The sequence below is a fragment of the Podarcis gaigeae genome, assembly GCF_964106915.1.
Source record: "Podarcis gaigeae genome assembly, chromosome: 12".
Lineage (NCBI taxonomy): Eukaryota > Metazoa > Chordata > Lepidosauria > Squamata > Lacertidae > Podarcis > Podarcis gaigeae.
The window spans coordinates 24043336-24063775 of NC_139688.1; the positions used below are offsets into that span (position 1 = coordinate 24043336).

General features: G+C 40.9%; 1 protein-coding gene across 4 annotated transcripts in view; it reads right to left on the reverse strand.

The window, feature by feature from the left end:
- MALRD1 (MAM and LDL receptor class A domain containing 1) overlaps positions 1 to 20440 on the reverse strand; it is a 243669-nt gene that overhangs the window by 21413 nt on the left and 201816 nt on the right. For all 4 annotated transcript variants that reach the window (XM_083704544.1, XM_083704545.1, XM_083704546.1 and 1 more), the window contains 2 exons: positions 2405 to 2487; positions 2216 to 2312 (listed from right to left, as the gene is read on the reverse strand). In XM_083704544.1, coding sequence (XP_083560670.1) covers positions 2216 to 2312; positions 2405 to 2487 — 180 coding nt within the window. The remainder of the gene's footprint in view (positions 1 to 2215; positions 2313 to 2404; positions 2488 to 20440) is intronic.

A 20440-nucleotide genomic window follows, 5' to 3' on the forward strand; every position in this document is an offset into this window, starting at 1 on the left:
AACGTCAACCCACAGCACCCTTCAAGAAAGCTGTCCACCACCCAGCCCAGCCCAATCCTTCTGTATTGCACATTGCATTAATTTATCTCCATACAATTTGCTTTTCATCATATAACCTTCACTTTCTCATATGTTGCTCCATTAGTCACTTTTTTTCCAAGAGGTGCAATAGCTGTAGACTAGACTTTCACAAAACTTTAATTGACTTTTTCACCAGCAAAATACATGAAGTGGAATTGGAATATGGACACACAACACTTTTACATGAATTTGTCCTCTGGCACGAAGCCTTGAAGCTGAATTTCCTAGGTCAGATGTTCCTCCCGGGTAAATGACAGTGCTATGTTCGCCAGCCAGTTGCCTCAAGCCATCAGAGCACTATCATGTGCATAGATTTATTTGGGTTTCTGTCAGTTAAAAATTTTGCTGAGCTGGATGTTATTCTGAGGCACAGAAGAAACTTCAAAGGAAATAATTTCTGAAATTATCAATACAGCTGGCCCTACACACTTGGAATTTATATTTTGACATCATGGAGGTCAAGAGTCCTTTGCAAGTTTAATTCTATTTAGCAAGTAACCTCCTTGGTGATGATGACACTCCATATCCTTGTCTGATACACACCCTCTGATACACACTTCTCTCACCAACATCAACTCACAGAAGCCCTATTCCATATTTCCCATTGTTCCCCAGCCCCCCACCATAAACGGGGGGGGGGGGGGAGAATTAGGAACAAGCTAAAGGAAGAAATATCCTGGTATTTTCCTTTGCAGTATAATCCCATACTTCCAAAAGGCATTGCTGCACAATAAATGCACCTGTACTTCTTCTCATTTATCAAGCACTGATAAAAACATGCTCAAGATGTCACAGCAGCACATATTTCTATACCTCTTGAAGCTCAATGTTATATTTATTTATTACTTTCACACTTATATCACACCTTTCCTCCAAGGAGCTCCAAGTTGTGCATACAACTCCCCCTCTTCCCATTTTATCCCCACAACAACTCTGAGGCAAATTAGGCTGAGAGATTGAGACACATTTTTGACTGATTATGCAGAAAGGATATAACCTAAGGTAGGTGTATAAGGGGGAAATTTCAGAAAGGAAACTAAAACAGAGTAGGACAGAACAGATGACCTGCAATGATCATACCTTCCCCAAGCAGGTGTGAACACATAAAACTGCCTCATGTCGAAACGGATCATGTTGGTCCAGTATTGTGTACCCTGAGTGGGACTTGTTCGCCAGTGTCTTAGTCTTTCCCAGTTGGGGCACCTAAGATCTTTCAACTAGCGATACAGAAGATTGAACCTTGAAACATATGCATGTGCCCAGCTTTGAAACACTCTCTGATTACTAGCATAACCAAAGCTGACTGTGAGATCCATCTGGCATGCAGACTGCTCACAGACTCAATTCAGCGCACACTGGCATGGCTTGAGAGTAAAGCAGAGCAAATTTCAGGCAGTGATCTGGGAATATATAGAAGTCCGAAGTTGCTTCAGCAAGGAACAAGCTGGAACTGAGTCCTTCTGCAGCAGTAGGACTAATTGCTAGCAGTCCAATTGCTAGCAGCATCTGTGCTGCAAGATGCTGCTTTATTGAAAGGGGCCAGCTATCAATAATAGTTATCTCCTACTCCTGTAGAGGAGCCTCAGGTCTTCCTGAGCCTTCTGCAGTGGAGTCCTCTTGAGTTAGAAGAAGGCAATGCCATAACCTTGGGGGGTGGGTACAGCCATGCTGTTTCATCTGGTAACAGTGGTTTTGGGGCTGGCCTTGCGTGCCCTTCTGTTTAAGGTTCGGAGTCCTTGCCTCCATCACCCCATGATGGTCCCTGGTCCCTGACACTATGGAAGCTAGTATTCATTTGCTGCTTGATTTGCCTTTGGAAAGGTTTTGCAAAATGCTACAACTATCCCTTGAAACTGCCCCTAAAATCAATGTTGCTGAATTTCTACGCACATGGGGCTTTAATGTGTCTTTAAAACCACTCGTGCTCAAGCAATCAAGTTTCAACTTATTCCCCTTTGACCCTTCTATCCACTTGAAGTTGTCTAGGGTTGAAAAACTTTTGTAGTATTCTTGTTGGTGCACAGCCCCGAGGCAAGATTAAAAAGCTGAACTAAGAAAATGGGCTGCTATTCCCTCTGCTTTGTTCCACACCGGGGCCTGATTTTCTTTGTACACAATGAAAGACTTCACTTACGTTCTTGGCAATTTCCTCTTTGAAAGGATGCATGAAACAGCGACTGCAATTTCAATCAACAGGAAAGCTAATCCAATCCCTAGCCCAGTCCAAGTATCTGCAGAGACAAGCAAGGGAATGAGATAAATAAGCAAAGAAATGTATCCACAAAATTGCCTGAAGATATTTTATTGATTTGACTGGACTCACCATTTTGCAGGGAACCAGAAGATGGAGTCGGAGGAGACTTAGCCTTCATGTGGCAACGGTTTCCTTTCCACTGCTTTTCACATCTGGTGATGGCGGGTGGGGAGGATTGTTGTCAGACATGAGAAAATGAATATTAAATCTGCACCATAACATATAATGTGGTACAAACAGAGCCTACATGAGGAATAAGTTCAATAATGCAACTGAAATGAGCAATACATAATCTGTCAATGTCCATGTAAACGTGTGAATAAGATTTGCTTGGAATCTAGCTCAGAATTAACATGTACATCTTAAATGTCCAGAACAAACTGGAAGGGCACGAAAGCAGAACACGATAGCATTCATCACCATAGCCAGTTCCATGGACCTATTTGGGAGCTAATGGAGAAAATATTTTGTTTACTAATTAAAAGAACAAATCTTGTTTCTCTTTTTGTTTTACTTCCCCTTCCAGGAAACATTAGGGTTTAAATCTTTTTTTTTTGCCAAATTGCCACTCCAAAATTAGGCAGCAAATTATACCAATTTAAACATCCCACAGTTTATACCTAAGTATTTACCGTACATCTTCCCTTACTGCTGTGCTGACAATGTCCTGGCAACCTGTGCTAATACAAACACCCTGTGTTGTGATTTCACACTACAATGGTACCTCTACTTACGAACTTAATTTGATCTGGAGGTCCGATCTTAACCTGAAACTGTTCTTAACTAGAGGCGTGTTTTTTGGTAATGGGACCCGATTTCTGTTCTCATCCTGGGGCAAAGTTCTCAATTCAAGGTAACTCTTCCAGGTTAACGAAGTTTGTAACCTGAGGCGTTTGTAACCTGAGGTGTTTGTAACTCGAGGTACCACAGTATTAGTAAAGAGGCTCTAGTCCTATAGATGCTTTTCAGTCTTGACTGAAAAGTAACCAATCACCATATTGCAAGCCCCAAAGTCTCTTATTTAGGGCATTTCTGGTTGTAATGCTCACTTTTCTCTAATTCCACTGCCTTTTTAAAGCTAGGTAAGATGAAGATGCATGCCCCAAAGTTCTTAGCTCGAGGGTGCTTTTAGATCTGGCCCTTATCTTGGATGTTTAAGGAGTATGCATGTGATACAGGAAAGCCTTTTACTAACTGAAACTGGTGCTTCAATTATGGCCCCCTTTGGACAGAAACAGCTTGGTCACAGTAGTCCATGCCCTACTAACATCCAGTTCAGACTACTGCAATATTTTGCATGTGGAGCTGCCTTTGAAGACTACTCAGAAACTTTGGTTAGTGTAGAATGTGGAGCAAGCTTTTCTTTCTGATTCTAGCATCATGGAATATATCTTTCCAATATGGAAAGAATTTCATGGGCTTCCTATTTGTTTCCAGGCATAATTCAAAGCACTGATATCAACCTCATAGCCTTTCGTACAGTAGCCTGGGGTTTGCGTATCAGAAAAACTGCCAAATGATGTCGCCTGGTTATTAAGGTCTTCAGAAATAAGGTTCATGATGACCAAGTGGTAAGAGGACAACAGATCTTTAAAAATAAATAAATGGAAGACAATTCCACTATTATGTATCTAGTCTTAAAGGAAAGAGTGAGTTTCTTTGAATGTGGAAAAAATGCCGATGCACAGATTAAAGATGAAGCAAGCAGAAGACAAAAAGCTGCAGTTCTGGAAAGCTGGAAACTGGCAAGGGAAGCAATGAAATTAGATCTCAGGAGATTGGGTGGAACAGTGATGAAATCAGGGAAAGAATCAGAGCGAGAGAGGCAAGAGAGAGGGGGGAGATGTAGAGGGGGAAACAACAATGAAAAAATGAGAAAATACAGATCTGTGGGGTTTTTTTAGCTATATGATTACTCTTCTAGATAACCATTTCAAATAGGCAGCAAACCTGCAATTGTCAGCCTTGGATTTGCAAAATAACAAAACAGCAACTTGATATATGAGCTGTTGCACAATATTCGGGGCTGCATGACACCATTGTCTGTGCTTTTAGATGATAGGCATGAGGGCCCAGTTAAGCCAAATACAAATAATATTGTTATACACTCCATTTGCAAGCGGTGAAAAATTTCAGAGGCAGCACTACCATGTTCCACTTCACTTGGAGGAGAGCTCACTGGAGACTTAGGACTCCATTGCTGTATTTGGCCTATTTACAGGTAGTGTGTCAGTGGAAGCAAGCAGTAAATATACAGCTTCTCAGCAGATCTTCATAGAAAGGCAGCTTGCACCCCTAAGAGGCACTCAGCTCTCTCTCCATCCCTTTGTTTCAAAATGCTGCATTTGATCCTACACACACACACACACACACACACACACACACACCAGCCTCTCATTATCTTCCAAGTCCTGACAGTCTTCACAAAAATTTGTCAGCATTTTAGTGTCAATTTCTTCTAATATACCCATGACTGGCTGCAAAACAATTGCACTGCAAAATTCAGAGAGGCGCGAATTTGAAAGGATGGCTGTGTTTGGGTCCACCTCTTGTTTTGGGAAGGGTGAATTAAGTAAGTTCACTTTTAAATGTGAACGGAATAATATTTCTTCCCCCTCTCTGTGCTCACCTGAATTCTTTGAGTTGTGGGAAGTTCCAGGGGTACCTTCTCAGGTTTGGTTTTCTTTGGAAGGAGGTAACTGGAGATTTTTGGTTTCTTTACAACAAATAATTTGGTTGAGCATAGGTGGAGGGGAATCTTGAAGGCTCCAATAGATTGCCAAATCTACCACTCCCACATCAAAACTCTAGGGTGACAAGTCAGTTGCAAGGAGATTACAGATCCCCAAGAAACCTAGCTTTGTTTTGCCTCAAAAAATGCCATATTCTCCATTTGGTTCTTCTAACATTCAGACCTAGCTTGCCCCTTCCTGCAGGTCCTTCGGTGGGGGTGGGGTAAGGAGGAAAGGCATGTCTCTTCCAAAACAATCTCTGTCTACTCGCTAGTAATTCAGGAAGATATAACAAATAGTTCCCATGGCAACAAATAATTCCCCAACAAATAGTGTCTGGCCACACTTGTCCAACCAACTTGACCACTTCAGCAGTCTACCTCTTGTCTAAATCTTCCACTCTTACAATCATAGAAGCACATTATTTGGAAAACATCCTGAAGGTCATCCAGCCCAATTCCAAGCTTGCAACACAAGATTTTACCTATGAATTCTTATGCCTCAATACAACAGGCCCCGGTTTGAAACCTACACTTGCCATGAATTCACCAAATTAGCATCATGCAAGTCACTCTCTCTAAGCCTCATTTGCACACCTGCAATTTGGGGATAACAACGATGACCTATCTTACAAGGTTAGCCTCTCTTATCACAGTGCTTTTTATCTTTTTGATGCCACAGACTAAGACAGCTACTCTCCTTGGGAGCATTTGTATGCAGAAACAGTACTCAAGCAATGGATGGTACATGCAGCCCTCAGCAGTTTGGTCAACAACAACAACTATTGCTCTTCTCTTGCCACACTTGGGCTGCATTGAACAACTCTTTAAAATCAGGAAGGAAAATGAGTTGTTTTCTTTCACCCAAGTTACTGCTATTGGGCTCAGTGTCTTGAGTAGCAGCCTGATGGTACACAAATAATATTGTGGAATAAAGACCTTCCAGGGAAGTGATCAAATATGTACCCTCTGTGGAATTTGTTCATTCTACACTAGCAAGGAAAGGAAAGGTTCCTTAATAAGCCTCCTTGCCAGAGACCAATTTATTTTGAAGACAGGCAATTGTCAGAAGTTACCAAGGAAATCCCCTAGGCCACAAAGCTCTAAAATTTCCACATTAAATACAAGCAATTAATTTGCCTGGACTAATTGCTTCATGACTAACTAGCGGCAGCACATTTTTGTAACTGTGCTTTATCATAAAAACGCCATCCATTTGCAATCTGAAGCCCAAAGATAACCATTTCTATACACAAAATATTTCTATATCCCGACAAGGAGCATCCTTTTCCTGACAACATATGGCAGATGAGAGATAAGCCCCCCAACAGGGTTCCTCCATTATCGTACGTATCCTTCTATCCAACTGCCAAAATGTTTTCTCCAATCTGCTTGGGAGGCACAGTCACACTGTAGGAAGAATGGTTGACTCATCCTGTTTGGACTCTACCCACAGGGCTGGATTTATAATGGTGCAATTTGGCAGAATGTTGAAAAGTGGGAGCAGGCTTCATTTCTTCTTCTTCACCAAACAATCAGTAATCCCTGGGGTCCTAAAGAGTTATGGACCCCACTCCATGCACTTTTCTGACTGTATGTTTTTCAATACCATTTTACTTGAAAAGCTAAAATAGTAAAAACATGTGTGTGTGTGTGTGTGTTTTTTTTAAATCATTTAAAAATGAAAGCAGTCCACAATGACCCACCCCCAGTGGCTACAGGCCAAGGGAGTAAGCTCAGTTGAACACAAGGGGGATTTATGTATCTAAAACACACAATAATCAGGCCAGATTAAGATTGGTTGAAACCTTGGATCTGCACTCATCTGAGGGGTGAGGGGAGAAAAATATGGCTATTTATAATATCAAGACACACCACTCTGGTTAAAGGAACCAAAATTTTACACCTAGGATACAAGCAGCAAAATTTCTTTTGCAGCCATTTTGTGTCTCCTATACTTTCACAACAGGTATGTAATGTAGGCTGGCTGAGTGTTGGTGACTGGCTTGATGAGAAAAATAATTCCTGTTACTTCTCAAGAAGCTACGGTGGGGGAAGGGAAGGGGGAAGGAGAAGAAAATATCCCATTGGATTATTTTCAGCTCAACAGAGAGAAGAAAAAGGAATGTAAAAGCTACACTACCTTGCCCCTTTACTGGATTTTAGGTATTTTGGGCAGACCACACCTGGAATTCTATGGTCCAGTTCTGGATACCACAATTTAAGATGGAATAGACAGGCTGGACCGTGTGCAGAGCAGGGCAACTAAAATGATGAAGGGTCTGGAAACCAAGTCTTATGAGAAACGGTTGAGGGAGTAGCGTATGTTTAGCCTGGTAAAGAGGAGGCTGACAGGATACATGATACAGGTAAAGGTAAAGGGACCCCTGACCATTAGGTCCAGTCGTGACCGACTCTGGGGTTGCAATGCTCATCTCGCTTTATTGGTGGGGGAGCCGGCATACAGATTCCAGGTCATGTGGCTAGCATGACTAAGCCGCTTCTGGCGAACCAGAGCAGGGCACGGAAACAGCGTTTACTTTCTCGCTGGAGTGGTACCTAATTATCTACTTGCACTTTGACGTGCTTTCGAACTGCTAGGTTGGCAGGAGAGGGACCAAGCAATGGGAGCTCACCCCGTTGCGGGGATTCAAACCACCGACCTTCTGATCAGCAAGTCCTAGGCTCTGTGGTTTAACCCACAGTGCCACCCACATCCCAGGATATATGATAGTCATCAAATATCTCAAGGGCTGTCACATGGAAGATGGAGCAATATTGTTTTCTCCTGCTGCAGAGGGTAGGACCCAAACTGGATTCAAGTTATAACAAAATACCGTATTTTTCGCTCTATAAGACGCACCAGACCACAAGACGCACCTAGTTTTTGGAGGAGGAAAACAAGAAAAAAAAATTCTGAATTTCAGAAGCCAGAACAGCAAGAGGGATCGCTGTGCAGTGGAAGCAGCGATCCCTCTTGCTGTTCTGGCTTCTGGGATAGCTGCACAGCCTGTATTCGCTCCATAAGACGCACACACATTTCCCCTTATTTTTAAGGAGGGAAAAAGTGAGTCTTATAGAGCAAAAAATACGGTAGATTCTGTCTAAACACCAGGAATAACTTTCTGATAGTAAGAGCCGTTCGACAGTGGAACGGACTCCCTCCGGAGGTGGTGGACTCTCCTTCCTTGGAGACTGTTAAGCCGAGGTTGGGTGGCCACATTTGTCATGGATGCTTTAATTGAAAATCCCGCATTGCAGGGGGTTGGACTAAATGACCCTTGGGATACCTTCCAACTCTACTGTTTTATGATCTCTGTTGGCTTCCTTCTGCACACTGCATTTGGCAGGAAGGTGTGTGAAGTATGATTGCTAGAATTAGAGTGATTTAGTTCATATGTACAGTGGCTGCTTAGCATAAAATTAGCAGACATAGAATGCATGTTAACTAAGTTCATGCTGGGCAGTAGCTGTGAATGTAAGATGAATCCTTCCTGTTCAAGAGAGCCTACACCACACATGTTCATGTGCAGCCCAAACTGTCCAGTCCAGGAGGAGGGTAGCTAGTAGGTTGTGGGGCGGTAGGGATGAGTCTACGGCAGGGTGCTCTTGAGAGCTCCTGGGCCTTGGCCAGGGCCCAAACTGGCTGCTCGCTAGTGCCAACCCTTGGTGCACAGTCCGTATACTCTGTGTATGCATCATTTGTACCTCCCTGAAATTTGTCTATGATGGAAGGACCTGCTGTGGCAGACAAGCTTAAACAATTTTGCATTTGAATATTATGTTACTTACGTATCATTTTAAATATTGTGCATGCTGGCCACCCAAAACGTGACAGGGCACAAATAAAATGCTGCTTGGATTTAAAGTATAGAAGTGAGAAAGCACCATGCCTTGTCAAATAATTTTTGAAACTTGAATTTCAAGCTGTTCATTTCAATCTTGGCCATAGGATTGTTTCCATGAATTATTTTCTTGACCACGTAAGTTGGCAAACTCCTGATCCCCCCTCAAAGTGTCATGTATTCTTAGGTTCCTAAAGTTTGAGTAAGTTCTTTAAAATTGCAGCTTTTGTTTAAGAAGCAGAAACACAAATGGAATAAAGATGTGCACGCGTCTGCAATAACCAGGGTTAATAAAGCACCCCTTTAAAGGTAATGCCTTTTTGAAGGAACTTTAAAAATTAACACCAGTGATTACATTTAAATCAAGCAAGTCCTTTAATTAACACTGGAAGGGCTTTCAAACAATCATTTGACTGTTCAAGACTGCTTCTTAAAAGTCTAGAGGGACTGCTTAGTTTGAAGAATAAGCATGAACCTCTGAATCTGTATTAGAAATCTATAATTGCCTCAGTCTAGCCTGTTATCATCATAGTCAGGAACTTTCTAGATGCACTTAGGTTGCTATCTTATATAATGTCTGCTTAATTTCCAGGGACATCCCTGATTTAGAGAAGCCGTCCCGGTTTCTGATTTGATCCAAGAATGTCCCACTTTTCCTTAGGATGTCCCTATTTTCATTGGAGAAATGTTAGAGTGTATGGAGTTATCCAACCCCTGAGCTGCCTGAAGGCAATCCTGTATAGGAAATTTTTAAAAAAGTTTAATGTTTTATTATGTTTTATATATGTTCAAAGCTGCACAGAGTGGCTGGGGCAACCCAGTAAGATCTGTGGGGTATAAATAGTAAAATTATCATTATGGAATGGGACGTCCCTATTTTCATCGGAGAAATTTTGGAGGGTATGTTTCTGTATACATGCTTTAACTATTCCAAAAACAGTATATATATTTTTAACAGACTACTGTAGATACATACATACATAATTTTACTTGTAGGCAGTCTTTGCACCGTTAAAACTCTGCTCAAGGCAACATAGGGCCTAGCAAACACAGAGACTACTAGACCTGATCAGCAGAGCCTGAGTTCACTGATTTTACCTGCATAATATAATAACACAGATTTTTTTCTTCAGCTGATCCTGTTCCTAAACCCCAGTTCTCATTAGTGATTTCAGTTATAAGATGTCACAATTATTTATGCTGTTTACAGTTCTCTCCCTGCCCCTCAAAGCCCAGTGCTCTGCAAAAGCCTCTCTGAATATATGTCTGTAATGCAGGATAATACTTCGTGCATCTGATGAAGTGAATTCTAATCAATGAAAGTTTTTGTCATAATAAAGATGTTAGTTAAAGGTGCCACAAGACAGGCTGTCGTTTTTGCTGCAAGAGACCAGCACAGTTACCACTCTGGAAACCATTGTTTATTTTTATGTAATCTGCTACTCTTCCCCAGCCCTGCACCCTGATGTTCAAATTAATTGAAATCGGTAGAGCTATAAGCAGGAGTTGCCCTAATAAAGTTGCCTTCCGAACAGTCATGGCTCTATTACCTGCTAAATAATCATACAGCAGATAGGATATTGCAATATTCAGAGACTTTTGTCACATCTGCACTCTAGTGTGCTAGAAAGCAGAACGTGACCATTTATCCCAGTCAAAGGATGCGAAGTATCAGCTTCCCACTGTTGTTTACCTTCTGGATATCTTCCCCATGAATGAATCTGCAAGGCCCCGATAACATTAATCAGTCTGTTATTTTATAGGTTCAAACAACGATGGTATTTCATTGTATGCATTATGTCACACATGTCCTAAAAACAATTCTGTGATATAATTCTGCGCTTCTTTCTCTTATCCACCCTCACCCTCCAAATCTCAGTGTGGTACTCTTATCAGCTGAAATGGCCTGTTTCAATTGGAGCTTGCCAGAATAGGACATTACTTCTGCCAGGTGGATTGCAGTACATATTGGAGAGAATAAATCATTTTGTCATTCCCAAGCAAACGTAAATTCATCTACTCCCACAGAAGACAACATCAAACAATAATGTCTGAGGCTGATTTGTTTTATATTTTTACATTGGACCAACTAGATAAAGGGGGAACGCTGTATGTTCCCCTCATGAGAGGCTTCTTCTTTTAGAAACCACATTTTACAAAATGATGCAAAGGAAGGAAAGGCACCTTTTCTAGTTTCCTCCTCTACATAAAAACAAATCCTGTGCAGCATAATCCCATCCATGTTTACTTGCAAATCCTACTTAATCCAATGGGGTTTACTCCCCAACCAACCAAATGTGTATTGTGTAGCATTATGATAAATGATTGGGTTTCTTTCCAAACATTTTCCTTACTTCTTTCTATTATAGGAGAACAGTGCTGTTTCACTATAATGAAAGAAAACCAGCAATTTAACATCCCCTTTCCCTTGGGTAGCAGGAAAGCAGTAAAATGGGTTGAACCTACATGCACAAAGCCTGGTGAGGAAAGGCAATTGGCCAGAGCCTCTGAACTGCTGTCCGCCTCTGTCTCCTCTTTCCCCAAGATGAGTTACTTGTCCCTTTGGGTGGGGAAACTGCAGGACTGGGGTAAGGAAGGCCCTGCTAACTTTGCTTGCAATAATCTATGAGCTGCACCTGTTTGTCTCAATTCTGCTAATAAGCATTGGAACCGATGAGCTTGCTTTTCGAAGCACTCCAAAGCAAATGCACCACCACTAAAATAATTTATATGCAACATAACCCCATGCATGCAAGTGACCCCAACCACCTAGTGTTGAACTGTGTTACATGATTGGATTTGCACTTCTTTGAGTGACAAGCTGACTAGAGATACAAATGAGTGTTTAGAACACTCATATCAATCATAACTCACACCAACCACGTCTTACAAAGGGGAAAACAAAGTTGGGGGTATAAGCTGAAACTGTTTAAGGCCAAGGCCAACAACACTTGAGTCGCTGGGCATCAACAGGAAGGGAAATGATGAAAGCCAGTGGAGCAGGTCCAGTTTCAAGCAGAAGAGGGCAATGTTGCTGTGCTGCATATGTATATTACACATATACCACATCCAGTAGAATTAACGCATTTCACTTCTTTTGAGTGAGTACACAGACTGCAAATCTAATTGTATCTGGGTGGTGGGGGAAGAGAATGCTTCTATTTCTGCGTTTTTCAATCTAGGATGGGTAAGAAATATCCATGTTGGGGGTAGGGAGTCATTATTTTGCTCACCTGATATTAGGTAAGGCAGATGAAAGTGCAATTACAGAAAGAACAGTAAGCTGTGATATATATATATAGAGAGAGATAGGGGGAGTTAGTTTCAAATACCTGAAATAAATCAGTTTATTCTGGCCTGAATATGAAATTACTAGATATCTATACATGATGTTTGAACTGATCTTCCGCCCCTTTCTACATTAAAAATTTGTCTGAATATTAAATAACAGGATTATTTATACAATGTTTGAACTGCTCTCTTTAAACATTTGACTAGAATAAGGGAAACTCACTCTACTTCTTGTCAAACCTTCATAGCAACCTAGACTTCAATGAAACTGAAATTAGGGCTGAATCAAAAAAACACACTTGCTTCACACCCACATCACACATTTAAATCACGCCTACACAATTTTAACAGTCATAGCTCCTCTAAACAAATACTCGGAACTGCAATTTGTTAAGGGTCGCCTATCCATTCCCAGAACCTTTAGCAAATTACAGTTCCCAGGATTCTTTGGGGGTAAGCCCTTATCATTAAAGTGGTATAGGAAAGCTTTTGGCTGGATATTACCTTGAACTCTGCAAGTAACAATATTGTGCCATCTTTGAGGAATCAATGAGGCTGGTGCTGCAAACAGTTCTTAAACCACCTATTTCCTTGACTGCTTTAGAAATATTCCTATCACAAATGACCACTTGAGCTTCTCATGTGTTTAAGTAGGCTTTGCCTAGCATCTAGTTTTATTTTTCTTTCAAAGTATAGAAGAATGGAGATGTCAGTCATTAAAAGCAAGAGTTTCAGGTATACCAAGGATTTGAAATGGTTCTTTAATTGCTACAGCTATTACATCTTTATGGTAAATAAAGTTTCTGTTTTACTGCTTCATCCATATCCCTTTAAATGAGGCTCTTCCTACTTTGACAATATGCCTTCCATAAAAATGGTTTGCTGTGTTCTCGCTACTTGAAACAAATTTTGTGCCCTTGACACTTCTAGGCCAGTGATCGTCAATGGGTTGGTTGGGACACAGAAGTGTTGCTACCACCACCATTTTGTTTTGTTGGAAGGACAGTTTCCATCAGTTTATTGCTGGCCTACATCCCCTTATGTATGAGATTCTGAATATGGGTTCTATGATGCTGGTTGGGCTTTCAGATAGATCCCAGCTCTTGGCCTGCTGAAGACCACTTTAACATATGGATTTCTTCCATAATGGAACCTTTCAAGTCAAAATAGCGAAAATAGTTTGAATGGGTTTTGAAGTTTTTTGGGGGGGATAAAGCGTAGCTACTATTCTGTACCCAGAGAACCTATCATAATATAACCCTATACTATGAGAATATGAACAACTAGGGTGAGGGTTATAAGGCTTCCTTATTCTAGTGCTATATTTAATTCCCCCAACAAACAGTACATTATTGTCACTATTCCAACAAACTATCCACCTTGCTTTCATCACTTGTAACCACTCTTTAGACAATTTACTGCCCGACTGTACAAAATGAAATCCAATATCTCATAAAACAAGATATACTTCAGCCCCTGAACAAGATGTAGAACTCTTAATAAGTAGAGCTCCTTGTACATCCTGCCTTACGTGCACAAACTGCAGCTTTTTTCAATTTCTACATAGCAAAGTGAATAAAGAGGCAAAAGCACAACTGATTTATGTTTGTTTTAATCTAATGTTAAGGTATGCTGGAAGCATCATCTATAATAATAATTTTATTATTATTATTATATTTTTTTAATTATTATTTATACCCTGCCCATCTGGCTGAGTTTCTCCAGCCACTCTGGGCGGCTCCCAATCAAGTGTTAAAAACAGTACAGTGTTAAATTTTTAAAACTTCCCTGAGCACGAGAGCACTCTCCCACTCATGATTCTTAGCAACAGCAAAGGATTCATCCCCTGTCATTGGTCATGGCCATGCCACAACCACCGCTGCCCATGGGAAATGTAAGAGGGAGTTTTGTGGCACATAATATCCCCTAATAAAATGCATTTTGGTATGCTAGTGTTGCTAAGATGTGCATTTTTATGCAAACTTTCTACTAATACATGCATTTTTTGATATGTTGCTTGGTTGGAGAACCGCAACACAACATTTGGAGAAGTGCAAATTTAAATGGATTATTGTGTCTTAGTTCATATATTAGTCTGAGAAGTGTCAATTAGGTAGATTCTTGTTTAAATACAAACAAGACCACACTTCTCCGTCATCCCTAGCTGGCTGGGAACTCTCTCCAATATCAGAGACAGTCTGCTCTGAACACCTGTTGCTAAGAATCATGAGTGGGAGAGTGCTCTAATGCTCATATCTCATTTGTGGACTTAGGCACCTGGTTGGCTACTACGAAAACAGAATACTGGATATGCTTTTGGTATATGACCCAGCAGGGTTCTTCTTACAACTACCACTCACAGAGGAGGAGGAAGATGCAAATGTTTCAAGAAGCGTGGTCTACTGCAAAAAAGGGCTTTCCCTTTTGAACATAATTATTTTTGCTCGGCAGTGAAACTGCATCAGCTCCTGCTTCTATTTGCTAGTGTGCCTTTTTGTTAATGCGCCTGCTGCATCTAAGCTGCTAGCCAGGAGGTTTCAATCAAAAAAGCCCCATTGCTGTTCTCTGGTCACTCACACAGCAAAAAGGAAGCTGAACTGTTTGATGACATGGCTCTTATGGTTTGGGCTTCAGCCTTCTTTCAGGAGTCGGCTGCCAAAAGCTTGGCTTGCCCAGACAATGCATTGTAGGCGGTGACTTCACTGGAATTGAAGCACTTAGGAACCAGGAACTAATCCATGGAGACCACAGGTATGTCATATATCTTGTGATTAGGAAAGCAGAACTTGCACCCCCATTTAAAGTTAGAGCAGATGTGCTTTCTTTTAGGTGGGTTTTTTTGGCAGAAGCAAGCAGCTCCCCAGCTCTTAAAACTATGGCTTAACTAAACACACAAAACTTAAGTATACATTGTATTTTCTTGTGACATTTCCTGGTCAGCAGCCCCCAAAGTAAATGTAGATGGAATAGGGCAGTTCTTAATCCAACAACCTTTACTCTATCCTTTCCTTTATATGAATAGCTTATGTTTGTATTTTGTTGGGGGTGGGGTGGGGGTGTGAGAGAGAGACAGACAGAGCTTAGACCAGTGAGAGGTGTTTTTTAAACAACCACTTCCCCTTCTTGCCAACTGAACAATCTGAAGAGAAATGGAAGATACATTCTAAAAGCATTAACTGTGCGGTGCGTGTTAGTACAATATGGATTACGTTTAGGCAAGCTGCAATGTCAGTTATTTACATTCCATGACCATTGGTGAGACATAAAGAATTTGTACTATGTTGTGCGCAGTTCTCAAACCACTAATGTTAAAGCCAAAATGCCAGTGGTTCTACATTACATGATTCCTGAAACAATGACACAAATGTATTTCTTATACTGGTCCTATGGCCTAGTGGGCATAGGAAGATGTCTTTTTCATAAAGGGCCAAACGATGCGCAAGCCTGCCAGCCACCCACACCCAAAAAACCAGCCCCAGGAAGCTGCAAATTTAAATGGAGGAATGATAAGCAGGGGAAATTCCTATCTTTTTGTCCTCAGGCCACTTTTCTACTCAAATCATGTTCCAAGCTGCTTCTCCTCTGGAAGAAAACCAGTTTAGGGATTCCAACAAAACAAACTCAGTGGGTAACAAATGTGTGGAAAGACTACTGAGATTGCAGAGGCTAGCCTTGACCTATAGATGCTGATGCACATGATAGCTGTACCTTCCCAGTCAATGTGTAATTGGTGTCAGCCTGAAGAGAGGCAACATGAGTACACATGTGTGCATGTGAGAGAGGGAACATGAGTACCTATGTGTGCATGTATGACCCCCTGGATGGAGCCTAATGCTCTTACATAAAGGCCTCTACTCCTCATCAAGGATTGGCCTGGTGTGTGTGGCTAGCACACTGTCGATGTCTAGGGGTTAGAGTTAGCCCATGGATTCATGATGTTACGGAATGCCTAAATATGGGTATCACCAAAGGGGAAAAGGGTTAAGCAGCTTCTCCTCCCTCTGCCTCTACACCATACTTACATTCAGATTTGAAGTCTCATTAGATTTCTTTTGACTTTTTTAGACTTTTAAAAAATGGGGTGGAGGAACAACACAGGGAACTACACTTTAATGTCTGCTTTACCACACAAGATCTCCACTATTTGGTCATGTACAATATCTAATAAGGTAGAGAGTGCGCTTGCCACTCTTGAATGATGAATGAACACAATTGTGGCCCATAGCAGCCAACCACTAGGAATGACCACAACCAGGACAGTAAGAAGTACTCTGTAACATTCAGTGACATAATACTTCTTAGCCATTAGATTGCTGATGGTCATCATGATTGGAGCAAGGGCTGTGGCTTGGAAGCAGAACACATGCTTTGCATGCAGAAGGGCCCAGATTCATTCTCCAGCATCTCAAGGTAGGACTGGGGAAAACCCATCTGAAATCTTGGAGAGCAGAGCTACTGCAAGTCAGGGTAGACAATGCTGAGCTAGATGAACCTGTCCTAGGACTCAGCTACATTGGCAAAGAAAAAGTGCTTTATATGCATTGTATATGCATTATAATACTGCGACACCAGATGGCGCTGTGGAGTCCTGTTTTTCCCAACCCAATTTCTCATACGAAGTTTACAATGTGTTTAACTGAAACGTTTCTTTGATGTGTCTAGACCCAGCCCTGATCTGACTTGAAATAAGGCAGCTTCCTGCATTCCTATATGATTAATAGCCATTAATTTGTGGCTCCATGGATTTGTGTAATCGCCAATGGTTCCTACTAATATCTGTGCCCACCCAAGTTTCCAACTTCAAATAGTTTTAAATTGACTCACATTTTAAAAAGTTGATAATTAAGAAAGAAATATAGTAACAGCAATACAGATGTATATCCACAATGTCTGAACAGATTTAACTAGAGAGCACTCAAAAGTGCTTTAAAAATTCAGTAATGTGTCAGGTTAATGACCCAGCATTTAAATACTTTTAATGGAAAGATCATCAACAGCCATTGCAGTATATGATTTTTCTTGTCAGGGATGATTATCATCCCTTTAGTATTGCCTTACATTTGCACCTCTTGCTATATTATAAGTTGCCAGCTGAGAACTAGAGCAGCAAGGCACATTATAACACTATGTGTATGCATCCTGATATTTACATTGCTTACTATGAATCTTGTTTGAATTTTGCAATTTGGCACATTTTCCAAACTTTACCTTGAAGGGGTGTCTAAGGATGGATGCTTGCCAAGATTATACAGTTTGTCCAGGGCTGGGAGGAGGTGAACATTACAAAATAATTTTAACAGCAATTCGGTTTGGGTAATTACTAAAAACAAAGTTAGAATTCCACTGCTGCTTTGGTTTGACAATAAGAACAAGTTAGCAGTGAACAAATGTAGTGATCAGCCACTCGGTGCATAATTTCCCTGCTGTTACACAGCAAATATATATTTACATTTGTAACAAAAATCCCTAGCAGCAAAATGTGATCTGTAGACTATTCTGTGTATACATTTCTCTCAGCCTAGGGTATAAATAACAAATAAACAAACATGGAACAAATATGAGTGATGAATTCATATATAAGAAAACTCTGTGTGGGGATAATACATAGATGACAACAACTTTTCTAGAAGAAATGTAGACTGGTAGCCAATTAGCACAATGGCAAACATAAAACAAAAAAACAACAACTAAGTAATGAGAAAATGTGTGTGAAAAATTAAAATTCAAGGAGCTGTACCAGTCTGTCAACACTATAATCTGGCAGGGAAAGTTCACGAAGTTTTACTTAATTTGCTAGATTTTGCATGTGTTAGGCAGTTCCTTGGCCACCTAGCAACGGCATAAGGAGTTTATTTCTTAGATATCTGAGCTCATGCTGGTTGAGCAGGAAGAATGGTAAAAAAAGGATCAGAGGAGCACAAGGAAGCCTGCAGCTCTTGAATCAACAGGGAGTCTAACAGGGGCAGACAGGCTGGTCAGAGGTCAGGGCACTGGGCCCTAAAGCACAGAGCAGATGATAATACATTTTTCTCTCAGTGCAAATCCTCGCTCCCCCCCCCCCCGCAACAGCAAGTGACTTTCTCAAAGATATAGCTGCAGCCAATCAAACTGAGCACCAAGGAAAGCTTTAGTACTGTAGTACTGTATTTGTATTAACTGCACAAAAGACAAACATTTGGGATTTGCTTGTTTTACATAAAGTTACTCAACTCACAGACTTGCATTTGTTCTATGTGAAAACCCAGCTAAGTAGTTTGGGCTCAACAACCCTAAACTTCACTTAAAAACAAATAAATATGAAATTTTCTAGAATCTGTACAGGTATAGATTTGGTGGAAATCACGTTTTGGAATGTCACACAGCCATATCAGAAAGCTAAATACTCTGGAGTCCACAGAAAGCCTTTAATGCTGTCTATCAAATATAATCACTACAACAAACCTCCAACCACTAGGAATAATCAAGATAAGGTAAGCAAGCTTAAGTCCCATGAAACCTAGTAGGTTCTGAAGCACATTAAAGAGCATGAGAGCCATTGATTACAATGAGATTAAAGTGTACCCAAGTTTTCCTAGGTAGCACTCAGTGGGCAAATTTCACTGATCTGCACCATATGTGAGACCTCCACAGATTTTCTTTCATATGGAGGTTGCATCAATGAAAATGAGTCATTTCTTCTTCTTCTTCTTCTTCTTCTTCTTCTTCTTCTTCTTCTTCTTCTTCTTCTCTCTCTCTCTCTCTCTCTCTCTCTGTGTGTGTGTGTTTAATCAGTGGCGTAGCGTGGGTTGTCAGCACCCTAATTTGTAATTTGCGCCCCCTAACCCGTGGATTTGCGCACCCTAACCCCCAGATGTTGCGCCCGGTGTGGCCGGCCCCCCCTGCACCCCCCACGCTACGCCACTGCGTTTAATATTCTCCATCAATTAATAAGAAATGGTATTCAAAAATTATAAATGGGGAGAGAAAATTTCATTGAAATTCTCATAGCTCACTCAGAGTTTTGAGTGTGCTTACCTTACTTTGAGGTGGCTGTGGATTCTTGGAAACACCCCTTCTTTAATTCTATAAATCACCTTTCTGTTTTTCTGTAAGTCTCTATCCTTCCTAGCTCCCCATGCTTCTTGCGAACCCAAGGGCACTTCAGTGGGACTTGTAAGCACAAGAAGCTGGGGAGATTGTCTACCATGCTCCCAACAGCTGTTCAATGTTATTTATTAAAAGTAAAGTCTTTTTACATTCAAAGAAATGAACACAGAAATGTGCTTTTTTTAAAGGGAAGAAAGGAAGAATTCCCCCTAAAAACACAACCAGTGAGTGCATTGATCTCAGGTGCTCTGGAGCCAGTCTTAGTGGGTTCTCATGCTTCAGTTAAAGCCTAGGGGATAAGTTGTGGGGTAACTCCAGCCATGAGGCTTTTTGGTTCAGGAATTGTGAGGAATGAGGCAGAGCACTGGAGAAATAGTTAATGGAAAGACAGAGAAAAACCACACCATTCATGGCCACCTTGCAGTGAGAAGGTAAGCTCAACCCTGAACCCAGCAGTGGACAGCCTGGTGGTTCTGCACTTGACCTTTTCTGACTGAGCTGCTGTAGCGTACTGGTATGACTGTATATTAGCATCCATTAAAATCAACAAGAACCATCCAGCTAGTACAGAAGATTTCATTTTTCATGGGCTTATTTTGATAATATTCAACAGTTCCTGTGTTCCTATTGGCACACATGTTGGATAGAAAACTGGCTGAAAAACAAACATTAGGTCAAAACATAAGCAAAACCTCTTTAAAATTAATATTGTCTGCAACTGATCTCTTGTCTGATTGCCATTTTTAATATTAGTTCCAAATGCATAAAAAAAACCTGTTCGGGATTTTTTTCTCTCCCTTGCATGCAAAATGAAAAATATCTTTGACTTTTTTACCCCCAATGCATGATTCCGAGTATTTTTTAAAAACTTACTTCCACAATCTCCTGTAACTGCACAGAAGAAATAATACTGAATAATCAATCAGCCTTCTCCTTTACAAGGAGAGTTACCCTTCTCCTCCCACAAAACAGCCTCTTCCACATCTTCTGTAATTTTTCTTTCAAAGAAAACAATTTTTCCTACAACGTTGGTTAACCTTTGCAATAAAGCCAGTACTCCTAAGAGCAATCTGTGCCCTGTGAAGATCTATTTTCTTCCTAAGCCTCATTGACCCAAACCTTAATTGTATTGAGAGAGGATATCATGGGAGA